Source organism: Entelurus aequoreus, linkage group LG11 (genome assembly GCF_033978785.1).
Source record: "Entelurus aequoreus isolate RoL-2023_Sb linkage group LG11, RoL_Eaeq_v1.1, whole genome shotgun sequence".
NCBI classification, from domain to species: Eukaryota; Metazoa; Chordata; class Actinopteri; order Syngnathiformes; family Syngnathidae; genus Entelurus; species Entelurus aequoreus.
This window is the reverse complement of record NC_084741.1, coordinates 60,933,598-60,959,067: the sequence shown is the minus strand read 5'-3', so window position 1 is coordinate 60,959,067 and position 25,470 is coordinate 60,933,598. Positions and strand designations below refer to the sequence as shown.

Below are 25,470 nucleotides of genomic sequence, written 5' to 3'. Positions count from 1 at the left end.
GAAGGATGCAAACAATGATACAATAAAGTCCAACTTGGGATGCCTGTTGAATTCCTGTCTGGACAAAAAAAGCCATCTTATTTGAGGGTGACTTAGCAATAACTTGAAACGAGGCTGCTTCTCTTATTAAGACACCAATATTCCACCACCAAATTCAGCAAAACCCTAATTCCAAATGCTTGGAGGCCTAGATGTGGTTATAACTGAGCAACATTACCATCCTGCCAGCTGACAAGGGGAGATGCACAGTCATTCTCAACACAACTGACTACCAAAACCAGTTGCCTACACTCCTCAAAGACTCCAACACATGAAATACTCAAAAGGGACCCCACAAGTGGGTACAAGAGAAGAATCAGAGTGCTTACAAACTCTACAAAAGTCAGAAACCATTGACCGGGTATTGGATTACCGCTTATACCCACAAGAAACCATGGCTGGTATTTATGGCCTTCCAAAAATACACAAAGATGGGGCTCCCCTCAGACCCATTGTCAGCAACATTAACTCTGTGACATTCAATATTTCTACGTATGTGGCCAACATCTTAGCACCTTTGGTTGGCAAAACTCCACATCATGTCCAAAACTCAATTGACTTTGTAGCGAAGATCGGCGATCTGAAACTGGACAAAAATGAAACTATAGTTTCATTCGACGTCACCTCCCTGTTCATCTGTATTCCAACCCAGGATGAAGTAGAGAGAGTAAGGCAACATCTACTAGGTGATCACACCTTACATGATAGATCCACACTAAACCCAGAACAGATTTGCTTTTTGCTGGAACTTTGCCTTAACATTACATACTTTCAATTCATGGGAACGTTTTACCAACAAAAACATGGTTGTGCCATGGGATCACCTGTATCCCCAATAGTAACAAACCTTTACATGGAGGACATGTAAAAGAGAGCTCTGAGTTCTTTTAAGGGAACAGCACCAAGTCATTGGTACAGATATGTGGATGACACATGGGTGAAAATCAGAAACCAAGAAGTGCTAGCCTTAACCGAGCACATTAACTCATTTGACAAAAACATCAAGTTCACACGTGAGGATGTCGAAGACATTGAGTTGCCTGTGATGTCCACATTGGAGAAAACAGGGGCCTCCATGTTGGGGTTTACCGAAAACCCACACATTCCTATCAATATCTACTTTTTAACTCGCAAAACTCACTGGAACACAAACTGGGCATTATCAGAACCATACAACACAGAGCTGATAATGTTCCTATTAGCCCACAGGACAATGAGAAAGAGCATAGGCATTTAAGGGAAGCCCTCAAAACCTGTGGTTACCCCAGCTGGTTGTTTGTGATAAGTGCATCTAGTACCAGAAATAATGAGAACAGACCTGAGGAGAAAAAAGGTGACCGACGCAAAAATATTGTCATATGTATCAGGTCTATCTGAGAAACTCAGAAGATTTTTAAACCAACACAACATCCCAGTACACTTCAAACCAGGCAACACCCTGCATCCCAAAGACCGGACACCACACACCCACATAACAATCTGGTGTATGCTATCCAGTGTAATGTTGAATGCACTGATTCATAAATTGGGGAAACAAAACAACCACTAAGCCGACGCATGACACAGCATAGACGGGTTAACCTTCAGGCCAAGATTCAGCTGTCTACTTGCACCTCAGGGAGAAACAGCACTCCTTTGAGAACAAAAATGTACAGATTCTGGACAGGGAAGACGGATTGTACGAAAGAGGAGTGAGGGAAGCAATCTACAGTATGTTAAGGTTGAAAAACCAACCCTGTTCAGGTTGAAAAACCCACCTGTCACCCACATACAACACCGTCCTTTCAACAATTCCTAAAAGACTCTACAATTTAGCCTCCAACAAATAAGAGGAATTAGAAACATTGTGGTCATTCTGACCAATCTTAGTCTATGAGCACAAACTGATGAAGCTTACTCGGGAAAGCGGCAGAACGTCTTCCAAGACAAACCAAGCAGTCCAGTTGCGATCGATTGAACGCCATAAGATGACAATGATCTGGATGAAAGAAAACCTTCATAGACATAATTAAGCAGTGTGTCAAAATCTGGGCTCCAAGCAAAACTTTACCATCGCACATTCTAATAACCAGTTCAACTGTTCCAATAAGCCAAATGCCAAGATGTGTAATTTAATCAAATATGTTTAATTAAATGTGTTAAATGGTCTACCCTGTGAGTTGTTGCCCTTTTGCTCCTGTTCTGCATCATCTTTCTCCACCTTCTCTTGTTGCATAGAATCTGTTTTAGAGACTTCGGTCCCCTCGTTGGCATCCCTCGGTGGACTGTCTGTGACAGAAAGGGTGTCTATGGAAAGTGGGGCGGCTGAGCTTTGGGAGCCTGGACGAGAGGTGCTGCTGCTGCTGCTGCTGGGGCGCAGGACCTGGCTAGTGGCGGTGCTGGTAGTGGGTGTGCTTGGTGGCTTCTCTTTACTGTGCTGCTTGAAACCCAATGGGGACTGGCTATTCTTTTCAGTGGCAGTGTCCTCTTCTGCTAGAGGGTCCTCAGGATGGCTGACTGAGCTGCGGGCACTGCCTGGCACCTGGGAGCCAGTGGGCTCCTCCTGAGTCACGGTTTGCACAGATTCTGTAGAGGCAGCGCCAGAAGACTTGTCCAGACCTACTTCGTCGCTGGATGCTTGCTCTTCCTCCCGTATGGGGGACAGCTCTGTTTCTGTAAAGACATCTTCTGAGATTGAGCCCTCTGTGCTGCGTGGGGCAGTGCTGCCACTGCCACTGTCATTGGCCCCTGGCTCCCTCAGGCGCCTTTCTGGGTCCTGCTGGGAGGGATGCCTCTCACAAGGGAGAGGCTCCAGGTCACTGGAAACAAACAATTATTATTATAATTTTGTTTTCCAATTTGTAAGTACGGATTCAGAACACCATTTTAGCACCGGTCCCATTTTTCAAGTACTGATTTGGTACTAGTATCAGTTAAAATGTAAACAATGCTCATCCCTACATGGGACTCATTGCAGTTTTCTGTCATAATCATGCTTAATGCATTATTGGACTAGAGTGACACCCTAGGAAGACTCATTGTAATGATCCAGTGGTATATTTATAGATATGATAAAACGGTTTAATCCACTGTTGCAACATGCCTGAAACATCTGATGAGGACTGTATCAATGGTTGAGCATTGGAATACATAGGGTATCCCAATTACATAACTTTTAAAAAGAGACACAGTAAGAGAGAGACTGCCAACACAATAACTGTTCCATGGGCAGTAACTCTTGACTAGCTAAATACAGCACTGGGCTGCCCATGCTGCCAGGAGAGGAAACCAAAAAAAGGAAAAGACTACACAGGGCTCCAATGCTCTATTTATACTTGCATAATTTCGGCTTGGCTAGTGACTTAAAAACAATCTAAGCAAAAGAAAGCAAAAGAAGGGAGAGGAAACAACTGATTCCACAGAGGTGACTAATTAACCTCTGTATAGTTGCCATTTCCTTTTTTTATTTGTGTAAACATGGGAAAACAATTAAACTGTCAGTCGGCCCGCTGATGCAATCAGAACGTGGGTGCAGAAAAGAAACCTTGATTAGAATAATTTTGCTACAATTCTGTGAGGGTTATCTGGGGGTGTAGTAAAAATTGAAAAATGTATAAAGCATGAATCATAATGAGCGTATCAGTCTTTTGCAGGGAAGAAAGGCTTTGATGGGAGAATCTTTTCATTTAAAGTAACAAAAATGGTGCTGTACTAATACGGTATGACCTTACCTAATCCTACCCTTTTTTTTTTCTAAGCAATTATTGCTAGATAGTTCTCTTCTTGTGTTTATTAACATGTGCCAGATTATGAATTTTCCAATATGTAAAGCAAATAATAAATATGGGTAACAATAATGCTGATAAGAGTTTGTTTGTATTCTTTATTGTGCAATAATAAATAATAAAAGCTGACAGAAACTTGCAGTAACATTTTATTATTGTTTATTTTATTTATGGTAAATGACTTTGGCTTTGAGTTGACCTTTGACATCATTAAAGATTAGGTGTGGGTATTATAGCCAATTTACCAAATCCATTTGATTTCGACTCATAAGGTTCTCAATCCATTAATCTCGATTCGATTCCCTACACTTAAATATTTAAAATGTCTCAAGTCTGTTAAAAAAATACAAATGTACTTTGTTTTTTCTCTTACAAGTAGAATTTTGAATTACAAACAGAATCGCAAGTCTAATAAGTGTACATGTATTGCAATCTTCTATAATTGCAAATTGCATTAAGGTATTGTTTCTTCGAGTGCAAAATAACGTAAGCTATTCATCTGGGACTCTTATTTTGTTAGCAAAGTCAGACAGGATGTAACGCTATATGTATTAATTTTATTGTGAAGGCCAAAAGTGCACACTTGTTTTTTCTGGCGCACTTGACGACAGTGAGGCGAGCAGGGAGATGAATACGTAAACAAAAGTACCTCCTGAGTACGGGTGCCGTTCTTTATTCAGTGGTGATCAAGGCCTTCAGTTACAAATATAATCAATAATATCAACAGTTTCAGTCAGATGTCTACGTTGCCTGATCCTTATGTAGTATGGTTCACCTCGAGCACCAGCCCGTTGAAGCTGACGAGTGTGGGCGTAATTATTTGCCAACAAAAATTGTGATGGTTTCAATTACTGTATATCTTTATGGTGCGTGGACAATGGGTTGATTATGTTATGCTAGTAAATCGCTAATTTTCATTTATTTTGCCCCAAATGGCTAGTTTTTGGCAGCTAACACTAGCATAGTCAGTGTGCCACTGCTGCTGGTAGCGAGGGAGGTAGAGAGTGTAATTGATATTGCAAAATTTAAAAGACATCTATTCATATTCAATCAAATCAATTATTTTACCCAGCCGTGATATAGATATTAGTAGGATAGGATAGGATGGACTTTTATTTATCCCACAATGGGGAAATTACATTGTTGCAGTGCAGGTTCTTACATATAGTAACAGAAGTAAAGCATAATGAAAAACAAATTTTTTTAAATAAATACTACATATTTCTCACTAATATGTATAGATAAATAAAATAAAATTAAATACAGCAAAAAAACACTAACATCTGTAATGCAAACCAGTATGTTTGCTATAACTACAAAAATCATCATTGAAAGATCAAGGCTAACTGAATCATCGCATATGAGTCAAAATTGTAAATGTACAACATGAACTGTAGAGTCTCTACAAATTGTGTGATGTGTGGTTTCTCTTACTCAGGCACAGTCTCCCTGATCTTGGTGTCAGTTATCTCTTTAAAGATGGCGGCAGACTGCACCTCTTCTAGAGGACACATGATGCCATACTCCTCGCACCCATGGGCCTGAACCAGTGGGTCCATCCGGTGTGGATCAAACATGATGTTGTTGGGCGTTACCAGCAACACCCCGCTCACTGCACCCTGAAATCGATGCAGAGAAGAAAGAGATAGCAGAGTCACAATTTGACCTTTAAATGTGTCATGTTGCTGTTCTGTGTTGTGATTTAGTAGATGCTGCATATTGACAGAAAGGTGTGGTCTTACATTTATGCAAAGCAGTCCTGTGTAAAAGTCTTAAAACCAAGAAATAAACTATTTAATATTAAATTATCAAAACCCTTGTCACAACTGGGAGCCAATTAGAGCCCACAAATTTCCTATATCAAGTAGAAGTTATTGAGTGTCGGTGGTGACCACTTCAGTGCTTTCATTTCAGCAGTGGTTCGATACCATGGATCTTTGTGTGTTTCTGATGGGCACGAAAGCTGCTTTGATATCACGCATGCTGACAGGCAGGCAATGGGTGACAGACAGGCCAATGTAAATCCAGGAAAGACTCTCTTTTCTTGGTGCCCTCAATCACCAAGATTTACAATTTCAGTACCTCCCAAACCAGAGTATGTGCCTCAAGTATATACTTTAATATAGTCAGTGTAAAGTGTGTATAGAAGGATATATTTATTACCCAATGAACATTCTTTAACATGGCTATTATTGTCTAAATAGATGGCAACACAAGTGAGTAACAAGATAACTTTGTCTTGCAACCAGACAAGCATGGTGCTGGTGCTGAAGCAGAGCATGAGCCCCTCTTTTTGGAAACAGTGCAGCATGGCGGTTTACCAAAATGATGGTCCTTAAGCACACCTTCAGTATGACAAGTGATTTACTAAGGAGGCTGAAATTGATGGAGTAGTCATATAGGTTTCCGGACCTGAACTCAATTTAGCACTTAGGGGGCATCCTCAAGCAGAAGTTACATCCAGGTTTTATTTCTATAGTATTGCCCTTTGAGAAAATAAACGGAAATAAAACAATACGACGGTTGTGCTCACTTGTGTGAGATACTGTATGCTAGGTAAATAAACAGCTACCAGCTAACACTACTTGGAAAAAAAGCTTCTATAGATGTACACTAATACTATATGGCCAATCTAGCAGGTGACAGTGCACAAGACATTTTAAGCACTTTAATTATTTTCTTGGTACTATTTGTGGTATTTTTTTCCTAAATAGAGGCATATTGTCTGAATTGAACAGTTTTATAAATAATGAGAGTTTACGCAAATCTCCTTTAACAGTTTTGTGAGGTACTCAAAATCAGCCGGCAAGCAACTGGTAGTTCATGAACTACTCATTGGAGATTCCTGTGTTCGTGTTTAACCCGAGTGGCTCCTTAGTCAGTTGGACTTAATTCACACCACCAACACGGAACCACATGGAATAATTCAAATTCAAATTCCCTAAAAATTAACAAAAAGAGTGCTACATTTATGCTCCTTTGCGGTATCATTTTTTTAGGTGCGATTTCTTAGCCAATTGATCTGGATAAGATCTTACCTTGTCACCAGTTATGTATTTACAGTTGATCTTAAGGAATTTCTCCGTCAGGGCTTCCTCCTCCTCGGAGGTGGATGACACCACTCTGGATTGGCGTAGGGCAGAAAACACTTGGGGGAAAACAGCCTCTGGTCTGGAGGGGCCATCTGAGTCCTGAGGGAAGTGTGGGTGGGGTCAGGACATCAGTATAATCACAGGAGACAAGGGAACAAAATACACTTATTAATTCCCTCACAAAGCTCTCTCTGCTCGTAAAAACTAGAGATAGTTAAGGAGTTTTACAAATACTTTTAATTTCGTGAGCTGAACGAAATTAATTTAAATGTGCCTCGCAGGCTAAGATTTCTACAAGGGCAGAAACACGAGTAAATACGCTGTTTCATTGTTATCTGGTTCAGAAAGTGTAAGGACACAATAATATGCACTGACAAACACAGAAAGTTTGTTCCACTTGGTAACACATGGTGTAAATAATCTGTGTCCTATTTGATCACACTAATGCAGTTGAGTGTCTAAATATATTATCTGTGTGTACACAGGCTGAATATCTATATTTCTGCATCAAGCACACTTGAAATATATTGGTTTTAAGTTGAAAATGAATGCTACTCTAAATGTTATTTAGGATGAACACGCCCTCATGCGAAGTAAAGGATTTCTTGCCTCACATGCTTAAGATGAAATTGTTCATGGACCAACACAGTTATCTAACTGTAAACAAATCAGAACTGCATTCATCAACAGGCAAACAACCTCCCACAATACAACACAAGGAAATTAAAGCAAATTCCATGTCTTTGCCTTTTGAATCGAACAAGGTGGGCACAAAAAAGCCATATCTACACGTGCAATTATTAGGTAATTATATTATTCAGTTATTTAAAGCATCACTCTCAGCAAAACCAAAATTATATTTAACAATTTGCCCAATTGTTGTTAGAAGGCCGACTAACTACAAATTCCTTCAACCTTTGCTGTATCTATATTATTTTCAAATTTTGAAAAAATTAACAAAAATTGCTGTTTGGCATTACGTTTTGACCTTTTAAAATATTCAATAAGCTACCGGTACATACTTTTATAATCGAAATCTTAAGGTACAAGTTAAAAAAATCAAAAGCAGGTTCTAAGTAGAGTTTCAAAAAGCAAAGAGAAGAAATGGGAGCCTGAGACAAAATAATGTTTGAGGCTGTTCACCAGTTCATAAAAAGTTCAAGACCATAGCTAAAAACACACCAAAAAACCCTGTAAAAACAAATAAAAAAACATGAAAAGGACACAGTAAACCACCATTTCTTGTTGATCACTCCTAGAAATTGTTTAGTGTCTGAACGTTGCTCAAAGTGTTGAATGCCAAGATGGCGGCGCATGGGAATGCTGCGGCTCACTAATGTTCTTGGGAGTGTAGAGCGATTTGGCAAAAAACACCCGTCATTTCTGTCAATTTCATGGCTGGCTCAAAGCGTGAACACTCTGTGATCACATACGACCGACAGACAATTCTGGATGTGGATGGATCGGGTCGTTATAGACCGAAAGATGCATGTACGGTGGACCTCCTCGCTAGCATGGGAATACTTTGTGGGCTACATCGAGCGGCCTTTGTAGCAGCGGAGTCAAGTGCTAGCGGTGACCGCCAATGGAGACGACATAAGCGGTGCGAGCGGAAGCAGAAGCGGGGATGCCGAGCGGGGCTAACAACAAAGAGAAAAGCTAACCAAAGAAGCGTGGAGTCTCCGGGTAAGAAGCCATTTAAACTAGAACTAGCCGGCGTCAGGCTGGATAATCCCTGCACACATAGCAATTCTCTTAGAATAAAACACAACTCACATAATGTTTTTTCTTTTGTGACCGTGTCAGAGGCAGACATACATTGTACTGAGGTAGCTAACTATGATGCGTTCAGTTTATCGCAACATCAAGCAAACAATCTGAATATCCCCGTCGTATCAATTCCTAGATATGGTCGAAACTATTTAAAGTGCAATACGCATAATAAACGCAACATTATTAATATTGCTACTTCGGATAATTTCAATAAACAATCCTCAAAACAGCCCACTACCTATAATATGGGCTTTTTAAACATAAGATCATTATCTTCCAAAACGTTATTAGTTAATGAAGTCATTAGAGACAACAAACTTGACGTCGTTGGTCTCGCCGAGACCTGGCTCAAACCAGACGATTTTTTTGCGCTAAATGAGGCATCTCCTCCTAACTATACCAATACAGATGTTGCCCGACCTCTTAAAAGGGGAGGGGGTGTCGCACTAATATACAATGAAAACTATAATCTTACACGTAACCTAAATAATAAATATAACTCGTTTGAGGTGCTCACTTTGAGGTTTGTCTCACCGCTGCCTCTCCACCTGGCTGTTATCTACCGCCCCCCTGGGCCCTATTCGGACTTCATCAGTGAATTCTCAGAGTTTGTTGCTGATCTAGTGACGCACGCCGACAATATAATCATAATGGGGGACTTTAATATCCATATGAATACCCCATCGGACCCTCCATGCGTGGCGCTCCAGACTATAATTGATAGCTGTGGTCTTACACAAATAATAAATGAACCCACGCATCGCAACGGTAATACGATAGATCTAGTGCTTGTCAGGGGTGTCACCACCTCTAAAGTTACGATACTCCCGTACACTAAAGTAATGTCCGATCATTACCTTATAAAATTCGAAGTTCTGACTCATTGTCAACAAACTAATAATAATAATAATAACTACTATAGCAGCCGCAACATTAATGCTGCCACAACGACGACTCTAACTGACCTACTGCCTTCGGTAATGGCACCATTCCCAAATTATGTGGGCTCTATTGATAACCTAACTAACAACTTTAATGACGCCCTGCGCCACACCATTGATAGTGTAGCACCGCTAAAGCTAAAAAGGGCCCCTAAAAGGCGTACCCCATGGTTTACAGAAGAAACTAAAGCCCAGAAATTATCATGTAGAAAGCTGGAACGCAAATGGCGTGCGACTAAACTTGAGGTTTTCCATCAAGCATGGTGTGATAGTTTAATAACTTATAAACGCATGCTTACCTCAGCTAAAGCTAAATATTACTCAAATCTCATCCACCTCAACAAAAATGATCCTAAATTTCTGTTTAGTACAGTAGCATCGCTAACCCAACAAGGGACTCCTCCCAGTAGCTCCACCCACTCAGCAGATGACTTTATGAATTTCTTTAATAAGACAATTGAAGTCATTAGAAAAGAGATTAAAGACAATGCATCTCAGCTACAACTGGGTTCTATTAACACAGATACGACTGTATATACGACGGATACCGCCCTCCAAAATAGTTTCTCTCTCTTTGATGAAATAACATTGGAGGAATTGTCAAAATGTGTAAATGGGACAAAACAAACAACATGTTTACTTGACCCAATTCCTGGGAAACTTATCAAGGAGCTTTTTGTATTATTAGGTCCATCAGTGTTAAATATTATAAACTTATCACTTTCCTCTGGCACTGTTCCCCTAGCATTCAAAAAAGCGGTTATTCATCCTCTACTCAAAAGACCTAACCTCGATCCTGATATCCTGGTAAACTACCGGCCGGTGTCCCACCTTCCGTTTATCTCGAAAATCCTCGAAAAAATTGTAGCACAGCAGCTAAATGAACACTTAGCGTCTAACAATCTCTGTGAACCTTTTCAATCCGGTTTCAGGGCAAATCACTCTACGGAGACAGCCCTCGCAAAAATGACCAATGATCTATTGCTAACGATGGATTCTGATGCTTCATCTATGTTGCTGCTTCTTGATCTTAGCGCCGCTTTCGATACTGTTGATCATAATATTTTATTAGAGCGTATCAAAACGCGTATTGGGATGACAGACTTAGCCTTGTCTTGGTTTAACTCTTATCTTACTGACAGGATGCAGTGTGTCTCCCATAACAATGTGACCTCGGACTATGTTAAGGTAACGTGCGGAGTTCCCCAGGGTTCGGTTCTTGGCCCTGCACTCTTTAGTATTTACATGCTGCCGCTAGGTGACATCATACGCAAATACGGTGTTAGCTTTCACTGTTATGCTGATGACACCCAACTCTACATGCCCCTAAAGCTGACCAACACGCCGGATTGTGGTCAGCTGGAGGCGTGTCTTAATGAAATTAAACAATGGATGTCCGCTAACTTTTTGCAACTCAACGCTAAGAAAACGGAGATGCTGATTATCGGTCCTGCTAGACACCAACATCTATTTAATAATACCACCTTAACATTTGACAACCAAACAATTACACAAGGCGACTCGGTAAAGAATCTGGGTATTATCTTCGACCCAACTCTCTCGTTTGAGTCACACATTAAGAGTGTTACCAAAACGGCCTTCTTTCATCTCCGTAATATCGCTAAAATTCGTTCCATTTTGTCCACAAGCGACGCTGAGATCATTATCCATGCGTTCGTTACATCTCGTCTCGATTACTGTAACGTTTTATTTTCGGGCCTCCCTATGTCTAGCATTAAAAGATTACAGATGGTACAAAATGCGGCTGCTAGACTTTTGACAAAAACAAGAAAGTTTGATCATATTACGCCTATACTGGCTCACTTGCACTGGCTTCCTGTGCACCTAAGATGCGACTTTAAGGTTTTACTACTTACGTATAAAATACTACACGGTCAAGCTCCTGCCTATCTTGACGATTGTATTGTACCATATGTCCCGGAAAGAAATCTGCGTTCAAAGAACTCCGGCTTATTAGTGATTCCCAGAGCCCAAAAAAAGTCTGCGGGCTATAGAGCGTTTTCTATTCGGGCTCCAATACTATGGAATGCCTTCCCGGTAAAAGTTAGAGATGCTACCTCAGTAGAAGCATTTAAGTCTCATCTTAAAACTCATTTGTATACTCTAGCCTTTAAATAGACTCCCTTTTTAGACCAGTTGATCTGCCGTTTCTTTTCTTTTCTTTTATACTCTGCTCCCAACCCGCTAGCCTGTCCATCAGATGGGGACATCTCTACGCTGCTGACCCGTCTCCACTCGGGATGGTTCCTGCTGGCCCCACTATGGACTGGACTTTCGCTGATGTGTTGGACTTTCACAATATTATGTCAGACCCACTCGACATCCATTGCTTTTGGTCTCCCCTAGGGGGGGGGGGGGGGGTTACCCACATATGCAGTCCTCTCCAAGGTTTCTCATAGTCATTCACATTGACGTCCCACTGGGGTGAGTTTTCCTTGCCCGTATGTGGGCTCTGTACCGAGGATGTCGTTGTGGCTTGTACAGCCCTTTGAGACACTTGTGATTTAGGGCTATATAAATAAACATTGATTGATTGATTGATTGAATGTCTTCATGAAGAGCAACCACTGTCTGGAAATACAGTCCATTTTTGGACACTTTCCTTTACGTTCAACCCCAAATCTTTTGAATTGGGTTTAGTTCAGAGATAGACCAAAATATTGACGTTATTCTGCTGGCATAAGTCCACATCTCCAACCTGTAGCTCCAACGTTCCGTTTATAGAAAAAAAGCACCCCCAGATCTTGTGTAGCATCAAAAACATCTCAAGTGGGATCTCTTGTGATGCCAATCATGTTGCAAGCTATTACTTCCGTCAAGGTATACATTTTTCTCGTCAAAGAATAAAACTTTCTTCCACCCTTCCACTACATTTGATGCTCCCTTACAAAGTTCAAACAGGAAGTTTTGTGGCGCCAATAAAGATGTTTTTAGTTTTTGAAGCCTTTTCCTTGCAGATTGCATTCCATTTATATTGAGCTGTCGTTAGCGCCAGTAACCTTGACTTGATGTCCAATCTAATATTCTGAGTCAGTGTCAACTTGACTGTTTTGTTTAATAACTCTTATGATATCAATAATGATAGTCTGACAGTGTATAACCGTTGAAATAAGGGTGTGTTGAGAGGAGAGAGGCCTTACTTGTTGCTTACGCAGCACAACAATCCACTCTGTTTCTTTCATTATGCTCTAGATAGCTCAAAAGGGTAGGCACATGTTGATTAAACCTTCAGGAAATGTCAGTCATTACATTTTGGGGATGATCTCGATCACCATCTGGATTAAGGACTTTTTTTTTTAACAATATCGAGAGGTAAAGCCTGATGTAGGTCTGCACGCTCCCAGTGCTTTTCTAGTTGTATAATGGGTTCAATATAATAGGCCTTCAAGTTGATACTGTCGAGTTGTAAAATGTGTATGTTAAAACAAAATTAATGACAAATGACAAAGTAACAAGAAAAAATGCTGAGAAACAACATTTTAGTATTAGGAATAATAATACTATAACTTCTCATAGTTAACTATGTTGGCTAATAATGCAACATATGATTTTTTACCCTGCCTTCCGCCCGAATGCAGCTGAGATAGGCTCCAGCACCCCCTGCGACCCCGAAAGGGACAAGCGGTAGAAAATGGATGGATGATTCTTTGAACTGCAAAATGCAAAACTATCATGTGTTTGTAATACAACTATGTTGACACCGACACTATAAGCAATTATGTTGCGGCTTTTTCGCTTATGATACAGAACTGTAAGTCTACAATCTGGCACAGATGGTGAATCTGATGGACTGGAAAGGCATGGTGTGGTAGTTTCATTGTTTTGATACATAGCTTGTTGCCATGCAAAGACACCACCTGTCTGAATTAATTGCCCATGGACAATTATCTGAGCACCATTTTGTAAGCTGGAATTGAATGACTGACCAACTATTGCTGAATATCAGTAGTGATGAGTCAAACGACACAGTAACACAGATGCAGTGATTCTGTGTCCCTCGATACCTCCATGTGCAAAATTTACACCAAAGCATATCCAATACATAGTATGTAGACCACAAGAAAGTGCATTAAATGTAGATTTAGATCATCATAGATTCCCTTTTAACAACCATTTCAATAATACATGTGAAATGTGGATTCACTGCTGGACCACAGAACAAGATTCATGCCATGTGTTATCAATAAAAACTATCTCCTTTACTGAACATGGAACAAGCAATGTGCTTGCTTTAGAATATGGGCCACCCTTTTCAAAGTTTTGGGGATAATAGTTGTGCAGTTTTTGTGTAATCCTGTTTATAAACTAACACAATATAAACAATACATCTTGCCTGTGGGATTTCATGCTTGAGAGTGTTAACAAAGGGCCATGAAAACATGACCCCCTTGGCAGAGGTAACAAATCAGAAACACAACAGAAGACAGCCTTCTGGAGAGAAATACTAAGAGATTAAAGATAGCTTACGGCAATGTGAGTGCTTTGAGTGAGAAAAAAGAACAAAAAGGGTAAAAGGGGGACAGAGGAGTTGTGTGGGAGTTGTTATCAATGGGGATTTGGACAAGGAAGGAGAAGTGTCAAGAGCCAGTGGAGAAGAGAAGAGCTTGAGTGTCAGAGCCCATAGAACTGGTGTTCCACTGACACTCACCCACACAACTCCTCCTCATTGTCTCCTGGTGCTGTCAACAAACAGCCTCCAGCTAATGACCCACACCGTCACAGGCAGCTCAGACTGTGGTAGCCAGGGGAAGACTGAAGAAGGGGCTGTCAACTTCTTAATAAACCATAAAAACTCCTTGTAATATCATGTTCAAGAACAATTTGTTGGAAACGACAGTATTTAATCTGTGGTCATGGTGACCAGCTAGTGTCAATAGCTTTGCAAACCGAGGACCAAGTGTGTCAGATGAGGTCGGGAGCCGAGGGAATTTGTCTGCTTTTTACCAGCCTGTCATCCACTTACACTAAACCCACCTAACCTACGCAACTGCAATTCATAGCTCCACTTCACTAGCAAGTCACTTCCTAATGACTCATACAAGCTGACATTCCTCCTCCATGGTTAAATATAAAAGTGGAGCAGGGTTTTCCTAAGTGATAAAAACAGAATGGCACACCTGAAAGCAGAAAAGAAATGCAAGCCAAATTATACAGTACACACCTGGGACGAAAAAGGCAGCTACATATGCCAAAACATGTCCTTGCTTTTGGCCGTGTTTAACAAACATTTGACTTAGATTCAGTGTACCGTAATTAACTATCGCACACCTGAGAAAAACATATATTGACAACTTAAACACATATTTACACCAATTGTTCACATACATGACGACACACAGGGATCCAAAAGGATCGGTCTAGTAATTATGTTGAGTCAATTTGTTCACCATTTTAAAAATACGGTGACAGATGTCTATACACTGGCAAACAAAAAAAACCCACTGTGGCCCTGCTGAGATGATAAACTAAATAAATAAATGGTGCAAGTATTCTGAGCTACAAGGTATCTCTTGGCCTATTATTACGGTTTAAGTTGGAAATACATTTGAGTCACAGGTAGGGATGATGTTTGATAAGGAATTATCGAGTTCGAGCCTATTATCGAATCCTCTTATCGAACCGATTCCTTATCGATTCTCTTATCGAGTCCAGATAGGTTGTTGTATATGGAAAAAAACACACAATATTTGGTTTAACAAAAGCTCACTTTTATTATATAATAAAAAAATAAAATCTAATAAATAAATAAATATTGACTGTTACCCACCAAAAAATAAATAAATAAATAAATAAATATTGACTGTTGTTACCCAAAGTATATTAAGTGGGATTTTTCAGAGAAACAAATATATACAGTAACACAAAAACAACCTGTCTCTGTGATCACTATAGGTGTATAAATAATAATATAGTGTTAAATAAAATCAGTCCCTTGGGCACAAAACTGAAAAAAATACAGCTCTCCAAAAAGTGCACTTCTGCTGCTATTTGACATAACTGTTTGTTATGATGCTTTGACATTTTTGCACTTTATTTCTTTATTGAAAGAACATTCTATGAAGAGAAAAGTTCTTTGCAAATGTGGTTACAATGCTAATAAATGAAAAGTTAAAGCTAAAAAAAGAAATACACTTTATTGAGTTAACATTATTTCTTTATGGGGGAAAAATGTTATGAGCTAGAGAATATAACAACTACACTACCCAGCATGCAACGGGAGTTACGAGCATGCGCGGTAGCCCCGAAAAGTGTTGCATGTTGCCACGCTGTGAAAGTAAACGTCAAGAACTCAGCCAACACGCCTCGTCTGCATTATTTATAATTAGACAGACAACACATCAACAGTGTGATTTTGTTTTGTTTACAAGGAAAGAAAAACAAAAGTTAAAAAAGGGAGATATGTTGTATATATATGTATGTGCTGCGGTTGTTTTAAGAACGTTGCGACAGCTGCCGTAAAGGAGGTGCGTTGCTATGTTTCCGGTTGGTCGGTTGGTCGTAAAAGTGTTCGTCATGTGTTTTACCCTGCTAAAATTTCTCAGTAAATTATTCGATGGATTATAGCTTTTGTTTTGAACTTTATTACACCTTGGAGCGCTTTTTCCCGTCCTTTGTTTTCCTGCTTTCGCTATCTGCGCCTAATGACTGAGCTACGTGACGTCATTTATTGTGATTTATTGTGATGTCCCACGGAGCATTTCTGGTCGGGACGGGATTCGAATAAAGAATCAACTCTTTTCCTTTACTATAGTGGTCTCGATAACGGGTACCGGTTCTCAAAAAGGGATTCGAGTCCGAGGACTCGGTTCTTTTCTTATCAAACAACCGGGAAAACCGGTTTCGAGTATCATCCCTAGTCACAGGCCTTCCCACTGCTAGTTGGCCCAGTGATGATCAACACTCCCTCTCTAAGCGCAATTGTGCACTGCTCAGATGTCCTCTGCGCACAGCAAATCTATGCCGAGCACAAAATAAAATCCAATTTGAACTCTAAACAAAATAAACACATAACTATTTGTTCTGTTTGATTTTGCAATGCAACTGTGAGGTGACAACAAGCAGCCCTAACAGATAAAACAACGTTCATCATCACTGTTCAATTATTGCAGTGGTTCTCAAACTTTTTTTGTCATCCCCCACTTTGGACAAGGGGGAGTTTTCAAGCCCCACCTGCCCCCATCGCCCCAACAGAACGCTAATGCCAAGCTTAACATTTTCAAATTTATTGAACATCAAGTAACATCAAGTTGTATACATTCAAACTCAATAACATAAAATAACATCAAGTTCAATAATAAATCAAATAACTGTGCAGCTGTGGTATAACTTGCATCAAGTTCAATAATAAATCAAATAACTTGCATCAAGTTCAATAATAAATCAAATAACTTGCATCAAGTTCAATAATATATAAAACAAAAGTGTTATAACTTGCATCAAGTTCAATAATAAATCAAATAACTTGCATCAAGTTCAATAATAAATAAAACAAGTGTTATAACTTGCATCAAGTTCAATAATAAATCAAAAGTGTTATAACTTGCATCAAGTTCAATAATAAATCAAAAAAATGGTTATAACTTGCATCAAGTTCAATAATAAATCAAATAAAAGTGTTATAACTTGCATCAAGTTCAATAATAAATCAAATAAAAGTGTTATAACTTGCTTCAAGTTCAATAATAAATCAAATAACTTGCATCAAGTTCAATAATAAATAAAATAAAAGTGCCACTTTGCAATCTTTGCAAAAAAAAAGGAGGTGCTATGCATTTTGGCAAGACAGGGCGAGTGAACAGGGGCGCCGCTAGGGATTTTGGGCCCCATGAAAAGAATCTTTACAGGGCCCCCAACACAGCGGCAACATTTTTTGATGCTATTTTACATACAATTATGCATTTTAATGGTATTCTGAATACAATGGAATTAATTTTGAGTCATTTATTTGCTGCACCACTGATTCTTGAGACTGTAGTAAAATTTATTATATTTTGTATTATATTATTATTATTTCAACACACACAGCTGCTCACCTCCTTCCTCATGTGGGGGCACTGGGGCTGATTCAGGGGCAGGGGGACTTGGGGGCTGACAGACAGCTGCTGGTGCACTTGACTCTGTTCAGAATGAGGCATCATTTTGACAGAGGGGAGATCAACTATTATTGAATAAGAACAGCTTGATAAATGTTTGACTGGATTGATTATTTAACTAATATAGCAGTAAAATGTAAAAATCCAGAGTTTTCTTGAGCTAACATGGTGAGAAAAGTGAGCTAGCTTATTACCACAGACAGGGACAAAGTTAATATGCATAACTTTCCACCACAACTAACAAACCCACATTTTTTGGGGAAATATTGGGTGACATATTGTCGACCCTTTAACTCCTTCTCCTCTCTTATTTTATTTTCCTTTCTTTTTTGGCTGCCTGATTTTTGAGGCATAGTGCTGTCTCCTCCGCTTTGCCCGCTGTGGCGCTGTCTGTGACAAATCGCCGTGCTCTACCTGCAGCTGATCCAGTCGAACCATTTTACGTAAATAGAGGGGGGGAAGGGAGGGCCCTGCATGTGTTGATGCTTCCAAAACAAATAAAGGTATTGTTACCAGGACATGGAAAATAAAACATGTGTGATTATATGTTAGTTAATAACTTAGTGTCATTATTTTTTCTGTATTATAATTTCATCATCATTAGGGGCCTCTCTGGGCCCCCCTCCATCATGGGCCCCTAGAATCCGTCTCCTTTACCCCCCCCTTTTCGGCGCCCCTGCAAGTGAACATGAGTTTTACAGTACTCCAGCATTAGTGGCTGCAATGAGTCTGTTTTGCACTGCACAGCTTTTCAAATCGGGGTTGCAGGCTTGACACTGCCACTGTTAAAACCTCATTGAGTTCGGGGCTGAGCTGCCTTGACGCGAGTGCTTCCCGGTGAATGACACAGTGTGTCCAATGCGCATTTGGCGCAACCCTCTCTATTAGAGCCTGCAGCCCGTTTCTTTACCCTGCCATGGTCTGTGCGCCATCAGAGCAAAAGCCCACACAGTTTTCCCATTTAAGGTCGTGTTCTTTGAGGAAACTGTCCATTATCTCGAACAGCTCATCAGCAGTGGCTCTATTTTTTATGTATTTGCAAAACAGCAAATCCTCGCACAGTGACTCGCCATTCACAAAGCTTCCGCTTAGCCCCGCCCCCATTAGTTACTGTTGCTATGTCTGTCAAACTTTCGCTCCTACCTAGAAATTTAAAGCCTACAGGAAAAATAAGTAATTTACATTTATTTATATAGCGGATATAAAGGACAGGAATTCTGTCGATCACTTTATTGAGCAAAACTGTTTATATTTGGCCGTATTCACACCCAAAACATTAGTAAAAAATTTCTATCTAGAACATTTTTTCATTTTCTGCCGTACAAACAAGGCCAAAACCAACTCTGTGTCATCTGTCATATCAACAGCAGCCACTCGCTCTTTCTCATCTGTGCCATCACACACAGTCATGGCACTTAGCCACTGATGTGTTTATGGTCACACAAAAAGTCGGACAGCTCCAACACTACACAAAGTGTAAATGCCAGGTTGTTACACTAGGACTCCTCAATCAGATGTGTGGTTATTATGCTGTCATTTATTAAGAATGTTAATTTATGGATATTAATAATGAAATGCTGTTACTCGATTAATAAAAATATGTATTTTATAGACAGAAAGTTACAGGAACGTACACTTTATCCCATACTTACATCTAATTGTGCAACATGGGAATGTTTTAGGGGAACTAAATGTGATCTCTGACAAGAGTACAAATTATTTCCAAAGTAAGAACCCCACCTAGGCATAAAATACTAGTACAAGTTTTGTTTGGTTATTTTCATTCGAAATGGGCCAAATCCCTTATATTAAAATATAATCTCATAAAAATGACTGCTGCTGCCATTTGATTATTATAATAACACATTTAACCTGTTATTGAGTCAGGTTTGGGACAGGTGTGATGCTGGTATGGCCACAATGTGCACCTCTGATGTTGCTCACATGTGTTACACTGAATGTCCAGGGAGTTTTTGCGTTTGCTCAGACGCATGAAAAAATAGAGGGAACACTGGTGATGATTAAAATGAACCCTGTAAGCTTTTCCTCAAAACATCAGGTTTTACTTAGTAACAATTATTTATAGCTAGAGATCAACATAACTTTGGTGTTCCAACCATTGGAAAGAAAAAAGTTTTTGTGAAAAGGAGTGCTGTTCCAACCCTGGGACCAAAGAAGCACATGATATTGAGAAGTCATCAAAAACATTTATCTGAAGCCACTTTGCAAAGCAGTTTGAGCATAGCTCTGCACCATACGGAAGCAGGAGGAGTCCATAATGCCAACCAAGGATGTTGAAATTAGTTTTAAATGGCGGACATTTACATCCACCCACCTATTTCCTTCTGCTTATCCAGGTTCTGGAGGCAGCAGATTCAGGAGAAAACCCCAGGCTTTTCGGTCTCTGGCCTCCTCTTTCAGTTCTACCAGAGGAACACCCAGGTGTTCGCAGTCCAGGTGCGAGGCATAATTCCTCCAGCATGTTCAAGGCCTCCTTCCGGCTAAATGCCCAAGTCACTTTAACAGGCTGCTCTCAATGCAAAAGAGCCACGGCCCTACTCTGAGTTCCTGCTGGATGATTGAAATCCTCACCCTGTCCCAAAAGCTTGTTAACATAGGTGAAGGTAGTAAAGTAGATCAACCAGTAAATCAGCACACATTTATCTATGAAAACACGGAGAAGCTGCTGATGTGTATTTGACAGAGAAGCAGCACGAAAAAGATAATGTAGAAGTTCACTCTTCAAGGTAAAGGCTGTACATTATTATTACATTACTTCATAAAACTATTGCTGTTTGTAGTACATTCTATTGTATGTTTTTTCATACAATATTGTTTATATAAAAGTTTATTTTTCTTTTTAAAAGGCACAATACATGTTAACATTGTGCTGTTTTGGGGGGATTTATTTGATTTCAATTAATTTCAATGGATGACGATTTGCGATACCAGTGTTGCGTTATGAGTCATAAATCCAATTAGGCTTGTAAATTGAGGGACTACTTTAGTCAGTATTTTGTTTTAGAAGGTCTCTTGGTGTTTGTCAATAAATGAATAGCATCCAACTCTGGGATCTAAAGTAATGACTTAATCTACAAACACACCAGAACACAAACAAGTCCAGTCATTACATCTGTAAACTGATAGAATAATTAAGTAAACAGAGAAAATCCTTGGTTTATCTTGATTAATACAGAGCTGGTTTCTTTAAACTAAAGTACACAATTAGGGCCCTATTGTCCCATGTGCGAAAGTAAAAAAAAGGTGTGCGCGATTTCTGGCTGCGCAGCATTCTACACCACCAAGATGTGCGGTTTAGGTGGAGCAATACTTAAATGTGGGCGTTAAGTTCTTTTGTTCTTACATGCCTCTCAGGCTGGAATAAGTGCAGTGCCCAAGGAAGGTGAAACAATTAATTGCACTTGAATTTTGGATGCAGTGTACGTCACACTTAATAAAATGATAAAAGCAAAATAAACTTCCATAAAACTATCAAATCTTATCAACTATCAAATTTTCTGATCGTTTCAATTAAGATACAGTACCTGGAAACATCCATTGAGATGGGGATAAAAGGACCAAAATCAAAATGCACATCATTGTCCCATGAGTGTATCTTTGCTGTGTTTGGCCATGCTGCTGTGACTAATGGACATTCATACATAAAGTTGACTTGTTACTGGCGCTACAAATAAATTATTTGTTGATATGTCAATCGGCATTTCGAAGCTTAAAGTACCATTTTATGATGCGGCATAGACATCGCTGGTGGCTCTTTTTGACAAAGCGGCTCATTTAGACAGGAAACCCAGATTCAGTAAATGAGGAAGTCGCTACTGTATGAGAAAAAATGTACGCCACAGATCAGCTTTTTTGTAGGTTTTTGTCTTGGCTGTTGTGTATGCAGATGATGGATAACAACTGCAGGAGGAGTAAGAACAGGGACGTAGCTCACACAGAAATCACACAAGAGTCTCAATCAGGTCGCAATTCCATTTAGACTGCAGTCACATTTGAAAAGATCCGATTCCAATTCCGACTGCCTCCTGATGTGGTCCGAAACGGATGCAAAAAGATCAGATTTGAAGCACTGTGGCCAGGGGCGGATTAAGAAATTTTGGCCCCCTGGGCCTGACATGGTCTTGGCCCCTCAACCCCCCGCGCGTGTGGGCGCACACACACGCACGCACTATGCAAGAAATACTGTATACTGTGAACAGACATGCACACTGTACTGTACAGAAGAGTGCACATACTGCACACACACTATTAGGTATACCACACAGACACTGACAAGCACAGGTTTCACACAGACACAGGGGGAGGGGATAAATGGCCTAAAAATAAACATTTTTGAAAATGATTACGCCCACTTAAGTGATGGTGCATTGGGTCATTTGAGAGATATTATGTATTGGAAGTTGGTAGCTATCATGAAATAAACCCCCCAACCCACCCAAAAAACTAAATCGGACATGATTTTTGCCCCCTTTTCCTCCCTTCTATCATTAAAAATAAAATAATATCTTAGGAAAACACATTGGCATAACGGCAGCTGTGCAGCAAATTGAGGCTCAAAGTCTGTATCTATTTGTGGTTAAGCTTGAGGAGAAGGAGAAAGGTAAAATGATAACATGCATCGGAGAGCACCACAAAGAAAGGTGTAGGCCAGTTCATGGTACAAGGGCTGCATGCAGGTCAAGATAGCCCATTTCCAAGAATGCTATAGTGGCTGGACAGGCACTGGACATGTCCTGAACTCAGTGTCAGACGTGGCTGCCGAATACTTGGATGAAGTGAAGCAGCTGACAGATCTCATGCTGCCCCATCTGAAGACTGTCCTGGCCAGGCAGAGGATGGATGAGGAGACCTTCCCAATGGACCCTGTCAGTGAACAGGCTAGTAACATTGATGGCACCCCTGTGCACAACATTGGGATGGAGAGACAATGTGGCAAGGTGGACTACAAACTGAAGAAGTTGGGCACACTGAACGCAGTCAATAGGTCAATAATTTTACAGAAGAGCCAGGAGCTTCAGAGGTTTCAAGGCAGCAGCACAAGCAAAAAGGGAGGTTGAACTCAACTGGAGTAAATTCATGAAGGCAAAATTCGAGAGTAGGGCAGATGAGAAACAAGAGATGGCTCAAAGAAAGGAGAGTAAGAGACTAGACATGCTGGACACACTGAAATCTTTTGATGGCCCCTTCACGATAGTGGGGAAGTTGAAAAGTTCCTTGTGGATGAAAGTCTGCACAAGAATGCAAAGCTGCAGAGAATGAAGCTTGAGGTTCAGTTTGCCAGAGAAAGCACCAAGCTTCTGCCTAAAGTCAATCCTATCTTCACAATCCAGGTGACACTTCCCAGAAATGGCAAAAGTGCAATTCTCCAAGTCATAATGGATACTTAGAATTTTATGGTGGTGGTAAGTATTCATGAAAACAGGTAGCCTAACATTAGTGAATGGGTGAATTCTGGAAATAACCTAAAAATCTTACACAGTGCACCTTTAAGCAAGGGGTTTCTTTCGTGCTTTCAATTTTGCAAAATCATCCACCACATCATTGAAGTCCAACTCTCTTGTCAGCTCACTCTCAATTGCCATTAGAGATAACGCATTTAATCTTTTCTGAGTCATTCTTGTGCGCAGCTCATTTTTTACTCTTGACAAAAGAGAGAATGAGCGTTCTCCCTCACAGTTACTGACCGGTAGAGTGAGAAAAATCTGTAGCGCAATGTATGTATTAGGAAACGTAGGCTGTAGTCCAAAATGTATTATTGTTTTGAGCAGTCCTGAAGGGGTCCTCTCCTCATCAGTGTTGTTGAGCTGTATAAAAGATTTGAACTGTATAAGCTCCTGTCCAAGACTTTCATTGAGGTCAGATGGGTATGATTCAGTGAGAATCTTGGCCTTGTGAAGGACTGAAGCATTGGACTCTGTATCCAAAGAGAAAAGGACACTGAACAAATTGTTCAGATGTTTGTAGGCCTCCAGACGGTGATTAAGGCTTGAACTCAGTTGATCAATAGAGGCAATAAATGTCTCTATTTGAAACAGTTGCCTTCCCTCAAGCACAACATCTGGGGATGCTGATTCATCAGCAAACTTTTTAGGTTTCCTCGTCCGTTCAGCCCTGTAAGATGGGGTGCCACCCAACATGTTTAAGGCTTTCTGCTCAAAATGATCAAATAGATCTCTTTGGGAGAGAACAAAGGTGCGCAGAGATTCCAGCAATCTAACTGCTGTACCAAGGTCCATGTCTGCTTTTTGAAGTTGCAGACTTGTGGCCTGAAATCTGGACAGAACAGTGTCCCAAAAGCCTGCCATGAAGGCCATCTCAAGTGAATCCAGCTTCCGCACTAGACTGTCAGCTTCAGTTCGTGTGTCTCGTTTCTCTGTGTCATCAGTGGAAATAACCTGTAGTGCTGCTTTTATTTTACTGTAGTTCTGCCACAGTGCTTTGGTAGATTCTGCACGGCAACTCCAACGCGTGTTGGATAAAGCTTTAAGTGTGAGATCTATGTTGGAATTGCCAAATACCCTGTCCCATCGGTGTGTGGATGCAGTTGTGAAGTTGTAAATAGACTGAATCAAGTCAAAATACTTAGAGACTTCATTTCCACATCTGTCAATGCTGTTGACTCCCACCAAATTCAAAGAGTGAGCTGCACATGGAATATAGTGTATTAATGGGTTGCTTTTCTTTAAGTGAGCCTGCAACCCATTATACCTCCCTGACATGTTGCTGGCATTATCATAAGCCTGCCCCCTGCAATTTGACAGCTCTAACCCTAGATTTTCCAACACAGACATGACACAGTTAGCCAAACTTTCACCTGTATGGCTAGTAATGGGCTCAAAACCCACAAAGCGTTCAACAACACTGCCCTCTTTGCTAACAAAACGGAATATGAATGTCAATTGGTCCACATGAGATAAATCTGGGGTTGAATCCACAATGATAGAGTAGTATTTGCTTGCTTGCAGTTCATCTGCTATAGCCTGTTTGGTTTTTGCACCCATCAATTCAATGAATTCCTCACAAATGGTGGAGGACAGATATGAGGTATTACCTCGACCCATCTGCCCAAACTTTCTGATGTGATCCTTTAGAAAGGGATCAAATTCAGCCAGGACCTCCAGAATACCAAGGTAGTTCCCATTGAGAGGAGACCCTAACGATTCATTTTTACCCCTAAATGCAAGGCCCCTTTCTGCAAGGAATTTAATGACTGCAACAACTCTTTGTAACACCTGCCTCCAATAGCTGCTCTCTGCCTGAAACTGTTTGAACAGGTCTGCATCAACTGTGGCACCTTTGGCGCGGTTCAAGACTGCTTGCATGCAGGTTATGTGCTCAGCACTTCGCTCATGTTCACCAAATCTTTCTGAGTGTTTCCAATCACAATAGCCTGTCACAAAAGAATGCGTTTTTGGGGAAAACAGTTTGCATGCAAAGCAGTAAACATTACCAGTAGAGGGAGAGTACATCAGCCACTCTCTTTGTACTCGTTGTCCATTGGGCAAGTGTGAAGTAAAATGTTCATTGTTTAGGCATCGGGTTTTGCCTCCTAGCCCACTGTTCCTCACAGAAGCTGGATAATGGCTGTGACGGTTGTGAAATGATTTTGCACCTCTTTGAATAAGAACTTCCTTCATTGACTCAGTGAGGGTCTCAGCCCATTTAGCGGGATCACTAGGTAGAGTTGTCACTGTAGATGGTGTTGAAGAAAGATTCAGCTCATTTT

At 40.4% G+C, this 25,470-nt stretch overlaps 1 protein-coding gene across 4 annotated transcripts in view; it reads right to left on the bottom strand.

Annotated features, from left to right (window-relative positions):
* The window catches only part of oxr1a (oxidation resistance 1a), a 341,369-nt gene that overhangs the window by 37,862 nt on the left and 278,037 nt on the right, over positions 1-25,470 (bottom strand). For all 4 annotated transcript variants that reach the window (XM_062063682.1, XM_062063681.1, XM_062063683.1 and 1 more), the window contains 3 exons: positions 6,842-6,994; positions 5,238-5,422; positions 2,191-2,837 (listed from right to left, as the gene is read on the bottom strand). In XM_062063682.1, the coding sequence (XP_061919666.1) occupies positions 2,191-2,837; positions 5,238-5,422; positions 6,842-6,994 (985 nt within the window). The remainder of the gene's footprint in view (positions 1-2,190; positions 2,838-5,237; positions 5,423-6,841; positions 6,995-25,470) is intronic.